This window comes from Carassius auratus, chromosome 20, assembly GCF_003368295.1.
Source record: "Carassius auratus strain Wakin chromosome 20, ASM336829v1, whole genome shotgun sequence".
Lineage (NCBI taxonomy): Eukaryota > Metazoa > Chordata > Actinopteri > Cypriniformes > Cyprinidae > Carassius > Carassius auratus.
In genome coordinates, this window is record NC_039262.1 from 18,551,307 (window position 1) to 18,566,038 (window position 14,732).

Below are 14,732 nucleotides of genomic sequence, written 5' to 3' on the forward strand. Positions count from 1 at the left end.
TGTAGCCTTTGAAAGTATTTTTTTTGATGAAATGTAAAAATACAGGAGCTCAACACATGCTTACTAGCAAATTTAAGCTTTGTCCATTGTCTAAATTATCTTTAATGTAATTTTTTTTTCTTACTTTGCAATATGTTTTCTGGAATGAGACAGCCTTATGTGGCCGACAAAAATGTGACCCTGAAAGCTGCAACCTTCTAAATAAGACTTTAGAAAATCTGTCAGTAAGCGTGTACTATGGTATGCACATTATCTACGCAGTATGCAAAAAAGTTGAAGTATACTTTGGGCCTATTATATATTAGACATTACTTATCCAACTCTGTGCTAACTATGTTATGTCCTTACAGTAAATAATTACAGTCAATTCAACATAGTGTGAATGCACCTTTCATTATTTTCTTTTGAGAACCACTGAGCTAAAACACACAAACCAAAACACAATCAGTAAAAAAATCTTCCTTGATCTTTCCTCTACTGAAACTCACACACATACATAAATTTATAATATCCATTTAGATGTTGAGATATGTTAATAATTGTAATATGATTAATTACAAAGACAAATATGTATACCGTAAGCACCTTGTAATGTTTGTTTATGACTGATATCTAAAAGAAACAAAACATTTAAGGATGATTTAACACTTTTTTTATCAGCAGCAATAAAACCAATAATAATAATAAATACAATCAAAAAAGCTGCTTTGGTTTGCATTTCATCAGAAGTGTGCATCTTCTGTCATATACTTCTCTGTTTAATGTCATAATCATTGTAGGCCTACTTCATTTCATGAGTAGTGCTCTGCTGTAGTTGGTTCATTCCTGTTATGCTGTAACATTTTGACTTCATAAGTGTTGGAAAAAAAAGTTACAGGATTTTTTAATTATTAGGATTGGATATTGGTCAAGCTTGGGGACTCAAAAAAATAATAATTATGGCTAGATTGTTCAGACACTGGCCATGAAAATATTCCACCCTGTTAGGGACATATAGATATTTCACAACAAGTTAATAATGTAAATGTTAAACAATAATGAGTTTTTTCTCGGATAGTATATGTCCCTTATGCCATATTATTATTTTTAGTTTAAAAACAATAACAAAACAATTATTGATGAATAGAAATATGTCTTAATTATTAAGAACAGTTACTTTTTGTAGCAATTTTTGCCAATAGGGTTGTAAATAATAAAAACAAATTGTTTAAAATCATATATATATGCTGTTAGTGCTCCTCACCTAACAAAATAAGACAAAAGTATGCCAAACATTTAACGTTGCTAATTATTATTTAAAATGTCTTGTCTAACAGGGTCGAAAGGAGCATAACAGGGTAGAACACCAGTGTTAACAGGTTCGTTAATAGTGGGTAGTCTTTTCTTTTCACCTCCAAGATCAAGTTCTGTACCAGTGACCTGGGAACTTAAGGGATTCTTGCAAAGTATCTTATATATATATATATATTACACGTATATAGAAATTGATTCGCTATATACACTAAATACTATTTATTCTAATAGAACTTCCACTCTGTTAGTTGCACATTCCACCCTGTTAGGTTTATAGACCTAACATGGTGGAAATGTTTTAGCTAAGTTAGCCATAGTTCATTGAGTGATCAACATTTAGCTAGCTAACCTTCAACAGATTATCAGAACTTTTATAACGATGTCAGATTTATTTTTATTTGTCCTATCAATTTTTTTGATAGGACAAACATTCTCAATAATGTAGCCTAACAGGGTGGAACTTTAAAGGGGGGGGGGGGGTTCAATGGTGTTTCGTGTATTCAGAATTGTTCAAAGTGTTAAAGAGATGGATTCTAATACTAAACATGGCCAAAGTTTTAAAAAATAATTTAGAAGAATGACAGAGAATTTCTGTGCCGAAAATCTTACTTCCGGGTTGGTACAAGTTTCAGCTGTTTTTTTTTTTCGATCATGGATCTAATGACGTAGACGAGAGTGAAACTCCTTATATGAGCATTTCTCCCAGAAAGGCGCCCCCCACGCACACACATTGACCAGAGGAGAGCAAGACCACGCACATCAACAAATAAGTGCGTTTTTGGATGTGAGGGAAAGTTTACCATGTTCAGCTTCCCAAAGAACCCAGCGTTACATGAACAGTGGATGCAGTTTGTTTTTCCGAGGCAGCAACGGAGTGTATCAAGTGCCTTCGTGTGTTCTGGTCATTTGAGTGACCAATGTTTTATAAACAAGGCCCAAGTCGTCACTGGATATGCACATTGTTGGCTATTAAAACATGTAGCTATGCCAGTGATAAAAGACCCCATTCATACAATTGCATCAGATTTCTGTCTTTTGTTGGAAATCAGCACATAAGTGAATATATGTTAATGGAAATAACATGAGACATCAGTATTATAGCTCCGCTGACGGCACGCCTCCAGGAGCTCAGCTTTTCCCAGAAAGCATCGGAAAGCTGTATTTTTCTTTTATTAATATGATCAAACTAAAGACTTTTTGGATATATGAAGGATGCAGTACTACTCTAGGTACTCAAGATTAACATGAGATTAGGTGAAACTGTGTATGTTATGTCGCCTTTAAGGGTGGTACAAGCAGGATAACATTTCAAAAACCAAAAAAACAGTTAAGAGTGAGAATTGAAGTTTACCTCAGTTTGTACAGATGAATTCCAGAGGGAAAAATAAATTATGTCACTTCTATAATATGCTCTCAATGATATTGCAGTCAGTTTTGGAAGGAGAGAAAGTATGTACTAACAGGGTGGAAAACGACTTCAGGGACACGGTAATTTAAAGGGGGGGGGGGGTGAAATGCTCGTTTTCACTTAATATCCTGTTAATCTTGAGTACCTATAGAGTAGTACTGCATCCTTCATAACTCCAAAAAGTCTTTAGTTTTATTATACTCATAAGAGAAAGATAGTCTGTACCGATTTTTCCCGGAAAAACATGACCGGCTGGAGGCGTGACGTGTGGGCGGAGCTAAAGAATCACGAGCGCCAGTAGGCTTTCGCGTTGAGAGCATGTGGAAGCTGTGACATTATCGTGAGGGAAAAACCATCATTCAAAACAAACCATGGCTTACAATCAGATTCAGCCGTTTATTTATGATCCAGAATCAGATCCCGAGGCTGAAACTGAACGAGAGCAGCAGCAGCAACGACTCGCTCCGAGCGGGGCTCGAACCCGGGTCTCCGGCATGGGAAGGGACGCACTAACAAGGAGGCAGAGATATTTGAAGCAGTTTTACTCACCGCCTGTGGTTCCAGCACACGATCGTGACCCTTTTTCGTTGGGATTGCATCATCCTTGAGAAATAAATGATACGCAAATTCGGCGTCAAACTGGGCCTTGTTTGTAAAACAAACATCTTCGAAATGCAGGGAACAAACAAAAACACTTGCACAACTCCGTTGATGCTCTGTAAAAATAAACTCCATCCACTTGTCCCTTAATGCCGTTTTTTTTTTGTGGTAATCTGTGCAGGGTTGTCTTGCCCTGGCAACCAAAAACACACTTATTTTATGACTTTTCGCGACGCTCTCGCTCTGATCAGTAAATGCCAGGGGGCAAGGAACGCGACCGGAAGTTGAAGTCGGGTGGGGGCTGCCATCTTTTAGCAGAACTTCACTTGCGTTAGCATTCCCATTGACTCCCATTCATTTTGGCGTCACTTTGACAGCGAATAACTTTACATCTGAGGCGTTTAAAGACTCCGTTTGTCCATTATTTATTTCTAAAGATACACGACAATGTATAAAGGGCTCCATTACCTTCTATGTTACATTATGGCCCCATATAAACAGTTTTTGTAAAAAATAGGCTAACGATTGCGTCATAACCACTCCACTCTCTGTTGCATTACCGTACAGACAGGAGGAGAAGCTCGCAGCCAATTAACTTAATATGGCGTACTGGCGTTACATTTTAAAATACTATACAAAATAATTAATCACAATACTTACTCCTGCTCACTCACGCCAAAGAACTCCCCGCTCAAGCTCGCCGTCTCTGCAAGATTAACGATGGCAGTTTGCACGCACAGCTACTAGAACATTTACATCTGTCAGACAGGTTGCTGACGTCGCCAAGCTTCGTTTGAGTCTGCGCGTCAGAAACGGAAGTGCTAAAAAACGCTAAAAATGGGCTTCACTTGTCTCAATTGAGTTCCAATGGGGTCGCTGTGTCCATTTCTTTTACTGTCTATGGTAAATGCCTCTGCTCTCAGTGCTCTGCTATACGGGAGCACGCACTCTTCCGGGAGAAGTGCCCTTACGACCCATATAAGGAAATTCCGCTCCATCTAACATCACACAGAGCCATACTCGAAAAAACTTTCCTAAACTTGTGACAAACCGGAAGGAGTATTTTGGGAACAAAAATACTCCTTCAAACGTACAACTTAATTTTTGAAACTTTGTCCATGTTTAGCATGGGGATCCAACTCTTTAACAGTGTAAAAAACTCAGTATACATGAAATAGCATTTTACCGCCCCCCCCTCCTTTAAGAAAATTGTAAAAACAAAAAATACTTTATTTTCTCTTGATTCATACTGTTTAAGTGATAAAGAAGACCTAAATATACAATTTAAGCCATATCTTATAAATATGTGACTCATTTTAGAGAAAATATGATTAAATAAATCATTGGGATATAAAAGTCACTGTATAACAGGAATGCCATCATATCACATTATCGCCCTCTGCTGCTGGTCACCTTTACAAAGTGTTGTGAACTAACGATTTACCTCTCAAAGTACGTTTAAAGGGACGCGTTGCGTCGGACGCGTCACAGAGGTATTTGATTGGTCGACTGGGTGTCTACGTCAATCATGCAGTTTCGTTTCGTAGTAAGCGTCGAGTTGCAGAATGTAAGAGACTTATTTGAAGTGTGTAATATGATACGTATGCAAATATGAATGTGCACATATAAAACACATCAACGTTAGACTGTTTCTCTGCAAGCGTCCAGGTGAAATGGGTCAGTTTGTTTGAGGAAGTGAGTTCAAACTTGTGTGTGTGTGGAGAGGATGGCGTTTTGCAAAACGTTCGTCTCCCACAAGGCTTATTATTAACGTCAACAAACCCAGTTTAATTCCGGTTTCAGTGTTGGTCTTAATCCAACAAGAGCAGTGTTCCAGTGTAACCCGCGTAAAGACCTTGTGTTGATCATGAGCGTGGCGCGCGGAGTGCTCTCGAGGATTCTCACCCAGCCCTGTGTGGAGCTGATGGCAGCAAGGCCGATCAAGCGTCTTCTCCCCCGGGTTTCTTTTAACCAGACCCGCTCGTGGTGCTCTGATGGGCCCATTGCGGATCGGGCTGAAGTACGCCTGAGTCGGCTTGATGGTGAAGACAACGGTAGGTGCTTCAAGTAAATCATATAACACTGAGCCTGTCTGCAGACGCGCATACACACCTGACTACACCTTACAGGTGTGTTTGAACCGTTAACGTAACTTCCCAAACATTTGAAAACGAAAGCGAAGGTTTTTTTTTTTTGGACGACTTCAGGTTTGCATAGGGTACTGTAAGTAGTATTCACACCGCCATGGATATTGAAATGTTATGGAATAAGAAATTGTTATGGAAAAGTACTGGACATTGTCTAAATATTACATTAAATATTATTTAAATAATTTATTGTTCATATTTTTTTAATATTACATTATGCATTGAAAAAATACTGTGTGTGTGTGTGTATATATATATATATATATATATATATATATATATATATATATATATTAGTAAGTATATTATCAACTCTTCATGATAAATATATTTAAGTTGCATAATAGGTTCCCAACGGTAATGGAAATTGGACAAAAGTCCAGGAAATTGTTACAAATTTAGAGGACATTTATAACCTATATTTATGTATTTATTAATATTATAAATATTATTTATAAATACATATTAATTTATGCATTTATAGTGTAAATATTATGCATGATACATATTAAAATGACCGAATAGAAAATTAATAGGGAATGCTATTGTTAGAGGGTCACAAAAAAAAAAAAAATATATATATATATATTTATACATTATAGTAGTATTTGTTATTCCGCCTTTAATTTTAGGAAGTGAAGCAATGTGGCAAACAATGTGTTAGGGAACAATGGCTAAGGAGAGATCATATTTCTTTTATCACACTATAGCTTATATCATATATCAGCATGTCAGTACGATACACGTTTGCATTGACACAGGGTTGCTGCTTAATCACCTTTCATCCATTATTTCCTACACTTTTAGCCTTTTATAAGGACCTATGAAGGGTAGTTAGTTTAGTGTACTCAATGAAAGTTTGGTCTCTGATCAGATTAGAAACTTTGTATTCAAGATCGTTTCATTTTGATAATGACAAGCCCTCTCGTGAGGATGAAAAAAAATGACTCTCTTCTGAATGTCATGCAGGTCAGTTTTTCTGAAAAAAAAATTCCTTTAGGACCCAGGTTTTACTTGAGATATTGAGATTGGTAAGATTTAAAGTCTTTCTGAAAAAATTTAATAGGCAAAATTCAGTAATTTCAGCAGGATTTATTCCACATGATTCAAGAGGGAAGTTTCAAGAGAGTGAAATATTTGCTCAGGCAGATTTTGCAACCAGTTCAAATTGGTCACATGTTGAGCAACAGAACAGCTTTTGGTTGGAAAGTAACTTCTTTGTGAGCTGCACACACTATTGATAGTAGACAATGGAACTGTTTTGCCTGTAAAAAATTGCAGACATTTCCTTGTGACAGCACAAAAATCTAAGTATGTTTTAATGGTTTATTACATGTCATATGAATGAGTTCAGCCATTGTGCAATTACTTATTTAATTTGGCATCATTTACTCTGTGCTGCCTGTGATCACATCAGAACAGAAAGGCCACTCATATTTGGGTCAGAGCCCACCAGTTGAGAGCTACAACCGTATCCACAGCTTCAGTTTCTCTGTCCTCTTGTCTGGTTAGGTATAGTGGAAGTGCTGATGTGTCGTGAAAGGGCGAGGAACTCTCTGGGACGCTTGTTTGTGGGTCAGGTAAGCGTGCAGAACCCCCCGTCCGGCAGCAGTAAACTCAAGCGTGCAGGAAGCTTCCTAACCAACCTTTGTTCATGTTATGCTTAAATCATCCTTTTTGTTTCATGTTTAACCCAATGATGGCTGATGATCAAGCCCCCAGTTCTCAGTAATCCTAATCTTTAGAGATAACAGATTCATATAAATTAGTGCTGTCAAATACATGTACATGTATAAATACAGTTGTGGACAAAAGTGTACACCCCCCCACTTTCAGAATCTGCAAAATTTTAATTATTTTACCGAAATAAGAAAGATCATACAAAATGCATGCCATTGATTATTTAGTACTGACCTGAATAAGATATTTCACATAACAGATGTTTACAAACAGTCCACAAAAGAAAATAATAGTTGAATTTATAAAAATTCAAAAGTTTGCATGCCCTTGTTTCTTAATACTGTGTTGTTACCTGAATGATCCACAGCTGTGTGTTTTTTGTTTAATGATAGTTGTTCATGAGTCCCTTGTTTGTCTTGAACAGTTAAACTGCCTGCTGTTCTTCAGAAAAACTCTTTCAGGTCCCACAAATTCTTTGGTTTTCCAGCATTTTTCTGTATTTGAACCCTTTTCAACAATAAGTTTATGATTTTGAGATGCATCTTTTCACACTGAGGACAACTGAGGGACTCCTATGCAACTATTACAGAAGGTTCAGATGTTCACTGATGCTCCAGAAGGAAAACCCATGCATTAATATCAGAACAGAATGGAGATGTGTAAATTTTTTTAATTATTTTGCCTAGATATCATTTTTTTTTTCATTTAGTACTGCCCTTCAGAGGTTACAGAAGATGTTTCCCAGAAGACAAAGAAACAACAACAATAAACAATAGCATGCATTTTGCATGATCCCTCATATTTTGGTAAAATTATTAACATTTTGCAGATTCCAAAAGGGTGATGCAAACTTTTGACCACAGCTGTTTTATGAATTATATGAAAAATTCATGTAAATATTTTTAGTATATACACTGTATGTGTGTATATTTATAGAACTCTTCTTTTATTTTTTGTATTTAAAGTCTGGCAAAAGTGTGTCAGGCTTTAAATAAATAACAGTGTACAAAGACAAAAATAAATCGGGGCATAACTCTCCTAGAATTCTTCCTCAAATGAATATAATTTTGATTTGAGTCTCTCTCTGTGTAGATGAGAGAGCTGGTGTCATCGTTGCATCATGACGCAGCGGTTCGGGTGGTGGTCTTCAGGAGTTTGATACCTGGAGTCTTCTGTGCTGGTTTGTAAAGGAATCCGTCACACAAAACTAAAGACAGCTTTGACTACCTCCTTATAAAGATGTTGTCATTTTTTTTTACAGAAAATATAGAAGCAGATAAGAAGCAGATCTTTTCATTTGTCATAATGAGTGTTTTTGTGTGTGTTGACAGGGGCTGATCTTAAGGAGAGAGCTCAGATGAGTAACCCTGAGGCAGAGCTGTTTGTACATGGCCTTCGATCACTAATGAATGACATCGGTGAGACATATGGGTGATGTTTCTTATGAATATCGCAAAACTGACTGTAATCTTGTTCAGAAAGTGATGATACAGAACTCTGAATTCTCAAAGTGTTGCACTGAAAAGGTAAATGTTTCTCAGCTGCAAATACGATTATGGCTGGAGGTGAGAATGATTGGATATGCATAATAATAAACGCACAGTACGTGACTTTTCTCTGTGGAAAATGCTACTGTTTTATAAGCAGAAGGCCGAGGAAGAACATTCTCTATGCTATTATTGTCTAGTAGCATTTTACCAGAAATACAGAAATTTGTGATTATACAAAGGAGTGAAATACTTCTAATTTTAAACATTTTATATATATATATATATATATATATATATATATATATATACTTTCTCATTGCAAAAATTTTATCTGCATAACATTTTAAGTAAAAAAGTTGCATTGAAAAATGAACATGATTATCAAAGTGTGGTTTCATTTAGCTTATTTTAATAACCGTAAACATATGTATCTGTGTAACACAAATGCATGCAATCCAGTCACTACAGGATTTTCTCCTATTACAAAAACTGTAACACTCCACAATTGCGCCACCCAGGAAAAGACATCATATGAACCCTATCTACACCACAACAGGAAGTAAATAATTGCTCAATCTTTACACAGATTGTTCTGTCGACAGCATTTAACAAGCTTAAAAAAGCTTTCAACACTGAGAATAATAAATAAATGTTTCTTGAGCACCAAAATCAGCATATTTCAGGGATTTCTCAAGGATTGTGTGACTGAAGTGATGTTTGAAATTCAGCTTTGCATCACAGGAATAAATTACATTTTAAAATATATTCAAATAGACAAGTTTTTTTTTTTTTTGTATTAATAAGGTTTTCTGAGAAACTGAAAACAGTTCTTTGAAATATAAACTTGAGATAAAATAAAATTTACTTTTCTATTATTTCCAGGTTTATAATTACCCTTTGAATCCCAAGTTTTTCCAGTGTGTCGCCTCTTTATATAATTGTGTGAGTAAGTGAGTGTTGAGAGGTCCAGCTGTTTGAAGCCGTCTCTCAATAATGTGATCTATGACCTGTCTGATCCGTGTGTGTGTGTGTGTCCATGATGTGCCAGCTGCACTGCCCATGCCAACCATTGCAGCAGTGGATGGCTTTGCTGTCGGGGGCGGTCTGGAATTGGCCCTGGCGTGTGACCTTCGCACTGCAGGTGAGCGGCGGCTTTTTCTGGGGGTAGATGACGGCAGGTTGTGTGTTTGCGTGATTTGTAGTCATTCTGTTTGGCACGTCACGGAGTGGGGAATCTCTGCGAGGAGGCTGGGTCCTTCATCTGACCTTTTTCTGTGATTGTGTGTGTGTGTTTTGCAGCACATTCAGCGCAGATGGGCCTGATTGAAACTACGCGAGGATTACTCCCAGGGGCTGGTGAGAAAAAATAATGAATAGATAGAGTGACTGAAATAATAAGACAAACAGACAGCTAGATGGCAGTCCCATTACAGAAGATAAGACACACACACACACACACATATATATATTATTTTCTTTCTAATGTAATGGCACATATCAAAATGAAACATTGTAAGGTTCAGTAAAACAAAGTACAACGAACCAGTCTTGTTGTAAAAATGGAACACTTAATGAAGTGTTTGATTATTTTTCAAAGGCAGCATAACTAAACCATCATCTTTGTGTATGTGTGTCAGGGGGCAGTCAAAGGTTGCCCCGGACAGTTGGCTTTGCCATCGCGAAGGAGCTGATTTTTACAGGCCGGCGTGTCGGGGGTAAACGGGCTGCAGAGTTGGGGCTGGTAAACCAATCCGTGCCACAGAACCAGACAGGAGACGCAGCCCACAAAGAGGCTCTTAGTCTCGCACGAGAGATCCTGCCTCAGGTGAGTCTGCAGGACATTTCCATCCACATTTACTTCTTCTCTCAGACTTAGACACTTTATCGCCTTTGCTACTGTCTCACCGAAATACACTCTTCCATAGATTATGCAGACATTTTTAACTAAACATATATATATATATATATATACAGTCAGGTCCATAAATATTGGGACATCGACACAATTCTAATCTTTTTGGCTCTATACACCACCACAATTGATTTGAAATGAAACGAACAAGATGTGCTTTAACTGCAGACTTTCAGCTTTAATTTGAGGGTATTTACATCCAAATCAGGTGAACGGTGTAGGAATTACAACAGTTTGTATATGTGCAAATCCTTTGCAGTCAATTACAGCCTTTTTTAAGAGATTTTTAAGGGAAAGAAGTGGAATGGTATGCAATGGCCAAGTCAATCACCTGACCTAAATCCGATTGAGCATGCATTTCACTCGCTGAAGACAAAACTGAAGGGAAAATGCCCCAAGAACAAGCAGGAACTGAAGACAGTTGCAGTAGAGGGCTGGCAAAGCATCACCAGGGATGAAACCCAGCGTACGCTGATGTCTAATTGATCTCCAGACTTCAGGCTGTAATTGACTGCAAAGGATTTGCAACCAAGTATTAAAAAATGAAAGTTTGATTTATGATTGTTAATCTGTCCCATTACTTTTGGTCCCTTAAAAAGTGGGATGCACATATACAAACTGTTGTAATTCCTAAACTGTTCACCTGATTTGGATGTAAATACCCTCAAATTAAAGCTGAAAGTCTGTAGTTAAAGCACATCTTGTTCGTTTCATTTCAAATCCATTGTGGTGGTGTATAGAGCCAAAAAGATTAGAATTGTGTCGTTGTCCCAATATTTATGGACCTGACTGTATATATATATATTTTTTTTTTTATTAAACAATGGTTTACTGAACAAATATCTCTTTCTTTAAATAAATAAAAAATGTCATAGGGATAAAAATCTAAACACCAGGGAGCCCTTTTACATCACTACAGTATAAGGTTACTATTAACAACAGAGCCCAAACTTAAATTCAATTGCTATTTATTTGTAACTATAATAATCAACACTCAATTTTTTTTTTAATGTACGCAAATATGTAAATTGTTTTTAAATGAGCTAAATTATTATACAATTTCTATTTGTTATTGAAATATAATAATTTATAAGTCATAACCTGTTTCATGAAATATTTATTTAGACACATACATTAAATAATTAAGACATGACTTGACAGGTAAAGTAAAATATAATGCAGTATATAGTGTAATATTTCAGAAAATGCGCTTCACTAGACTCAATTTTTCTAGCAAATAACAAGTTGTAGACACTGGGCACGGGTTTCCATTACAGATTTGCGCAAAACTTTGACAACATTTTATAAATGTCGAAAATAAAATATTGTGAAGTGATGGCTTTTTCATTAACCAATGTTATTCGACTAAAACGTAACCTTTTTCCTCTCTAAAAGTCATGGCAACGGATTTTGCCTTTATTTATTAAAAGGAGGCGTATGCGTGTATCTATATAAATATAAATCTTCAGTGGCTGAATCATAGCCACAGTGTAGACGTGTGCAGTGTAAATTGTCTAAGCATTAATGATATGGAAAACCCCTTATACTGGAGAGCAGCCGCGTATCAAGTGTTCTAGGAGGTTATAGTACATTGAAGATTGATCATATGACTTTTTACATTTACCATGTGACCTAAAAATTTTTTTTTTCCATTGCAGTTTTGTGAATGATTCCTTTTTCACATTGCACGAGAAACCACCTCGTGCAAGCATTTTTTTTTTTGGCAATATATGGGTGTTTTTGCAAAATTGACGCATTTCCATTTTTTTCAATTTGCAATTTCAATTTGTGCAATATTTTGAAGGGTAATGGAAACGCGAGGTATATGAAATGCTACGTGACATTTTATTTACAAGCTTGACATATTTCCATGGCTGAAGCACTAATTGAGTGATTACATGAGGGTTGAGATGTTCATTCATGTTTATTTTGCATTAAAACTAGTAATAAAGAGGACGGGATGATCACACTCGTGCTCTGTATTGCTGTTATATGGCGATCTGTTGTGCCACGTCAAAGTGGCATCTATTGTATGAATTTTTTTAAAATGTTGAATGACTTGTCCAGTTTACATGCGTGATGAACTGAAGACCTGTACCAAAAATTATCAGTATGAAAATGTATGTATCATTTTCTGAAGTAAACCTCTACAGATGGTGTATAGGGAGCCTGTGAATTGGAGTACAGGTTTATTTTCATTATTTAACAAATGTATGTTTACATTCATTGTTTGTGGTTATGAAGTTGTTCTCATACTAGTTCAGCTGTACCCACAGGCAGTTCACTGTGCACTTGTGCTTTAATCTCATTTGTGTCATGTGACACCGTACTGTCACAGCGAGCGTCTCCCATCGCGACTCGAGTCGACAGGCTGGTCATGAATATGCATGGCCTGAAGACAGACCTGGCTCAAATGTGCCATCCCAGTCTTCCCTCAGGCCCAATAGTGTCCAGAGCACATAATTAACAAGATAAACAACGTAATGGTACAAAAGACACGTGTGTAATCGACTGCATGACCTTGTTATTCATTGCCTTTGGGGCAAACCTGAAAATACGTGTCATATCATCGTCATTATATGACTTAGCATGTATAGTTGTGGAACTGGAATAAACTGTCTCGTGACAATGAGTAAATCCTGCTTTTCTGGTTGTTCTGTGATTGGCAAGTCATTATACTGGATTAAAATGAAGGTGGCATATTTAGGTCAACTGTGGGAAGTACGTCATTCAGACACATCATGCCACAATAACTATTGTCAGCACTTCTGCCAACCTGACTTAACTGAATCATGATTATCTGTGACTGTGTGTCTTAGATAGATACGGTGCAGATTTTACAGTTGCAGTGGAGGATAATAAACAGAGGATCTACACTACCGTTTCAGAAATTAATACTTTTATTCAGCAAGGATGCATTTAATTGATTGACATTAAAGATATTTACCTTGATACAAATCATTTGTATTTCGAATACATTTCAATGTTCTTAGCTTAAAGGAACTGCTTTAGCTACACTTTTAGTCTGACTACTCTTAAACATGATGAGGCAGATGCTTACCCTGTTCAGCACTGAGCTGGTGAGCAATTCCGATTCTCTACCCTGCCTTCTCATGCATTTTTCTTATGTGGACGACCAGCATTTTTTGGGGACTTGAATAAAATGGTGTCATTGTAAAACTGCAATATGATAGAAATCACAGATTAGGAACGACCAGTTTTTCTTGCAGCGGCTGAGAGGGTCTTCCCTTTGGCCTTCATTTGGACAACCTCCTGTCGCAGGGTTTTCGTCACCTGAGAGCAGCCTGCCGTTTTACAATCTCAGTCAAAATTGGAGGAATACTGCATGCAGTTAAATAGGCTTTTAAATGAACTACAGGGGCCAGATTAACACCAATAACTTTGAGATATCTGAAAGCGTTCTCTATCTCTTTCTCATTGAAGTTTTTTATACTGTGCTTCAGAGTAAAATTAATAATTAAATTTATGGAGTATCCTTGAAAAACTGCATCTTATACTCCAGTTAGGATAGCTTCAAATAGGACTGAGCGGTGACCTTTAAAAGTAGTGAATTGTAGGTTCTCCAGATTTGTTCTCCACTGTGGAGAATGTGTTTTAAATGGAAAACTTGTGTTTGTTTTCCTTCCTGCACAGGCCCCGATTGCTGTGCGAATGGCTAAAGTAGCCATGAATCGAGGCGCTGAGGTGGACATCTCTTCAGGAATGGCTATTGAGGGAATGTGTTACGCCAGGGTGAGTTACACATACATAAATGATATGAAACAAATCTGCACGATTTCATTTTGTGTGCTTGGTTTGACTGAAAGTTTTGTGGTTTCTCAGCTCATTCCTACACGGGACAGACAAGAGGGCATGGCTGCGTTTATAGAGAAGAGGCCTCCAAGGTACACTGGAGAGTGAATGGTTTTAAACCTGCATTTAAACATGCTTGTGTTGGAATCTGAATTATGTAAGGCTTAAAAATTACCACCACGTATAATTTAAAAAGGACTTTGTTGTGTTTATGAAAAAACTGAAAATAAAATATTTAAAAAAAAACATAATATAAAATTGTGAGCTGGTATACTTAAAATTTAAATTTCTTTTGAATACTTTATATAAATAAAAAATACTTAAATGAACCTATTAATAAAGATTTGCAGCAGGGCTTCTTGTTCTTTATTCCCCAAACATAATTTGCA

The 14,732-nt window shown here is 36.8% G+C and overlaps 1 protein-coding gene across 1 annotated transcript; it reads left to right on the plus strand.

Moving 5' to 3' along the window:
• Positions 1-5,061: 5,061 nt before the first annotated feature.
• LOC113121104 (enoyl-CoA hydratase domain-containing protein 2, mitochondrial-like) lies at positions 5,062-14,534 on the plus strand. Its single transcript, XM_026291346.1, has 9 exons — positions 5,062-5,355; positions 6,961-7,028; positions 8,221-8,308; positions 8,460-8,546; positions 9,667-9,759; positions 9,918-9,974; positions 10,256-10,443; positions 14,185-14,283; positions 14,374-14,534. Exons 1-9 carry the CDS (start codon positions 5,169-5,171, stop codon positions 14,449-14,451), a joined length of 945 nt encoding a protein of 314 aa, XP_026147131.1. The 5' UTR covers positions 5,062-5,168; the 3' UTR covers positions 14,452-14,534.
• The last annotated feature ends 198 nt before the right edge of the window (positions 14,535-14,732 follow it).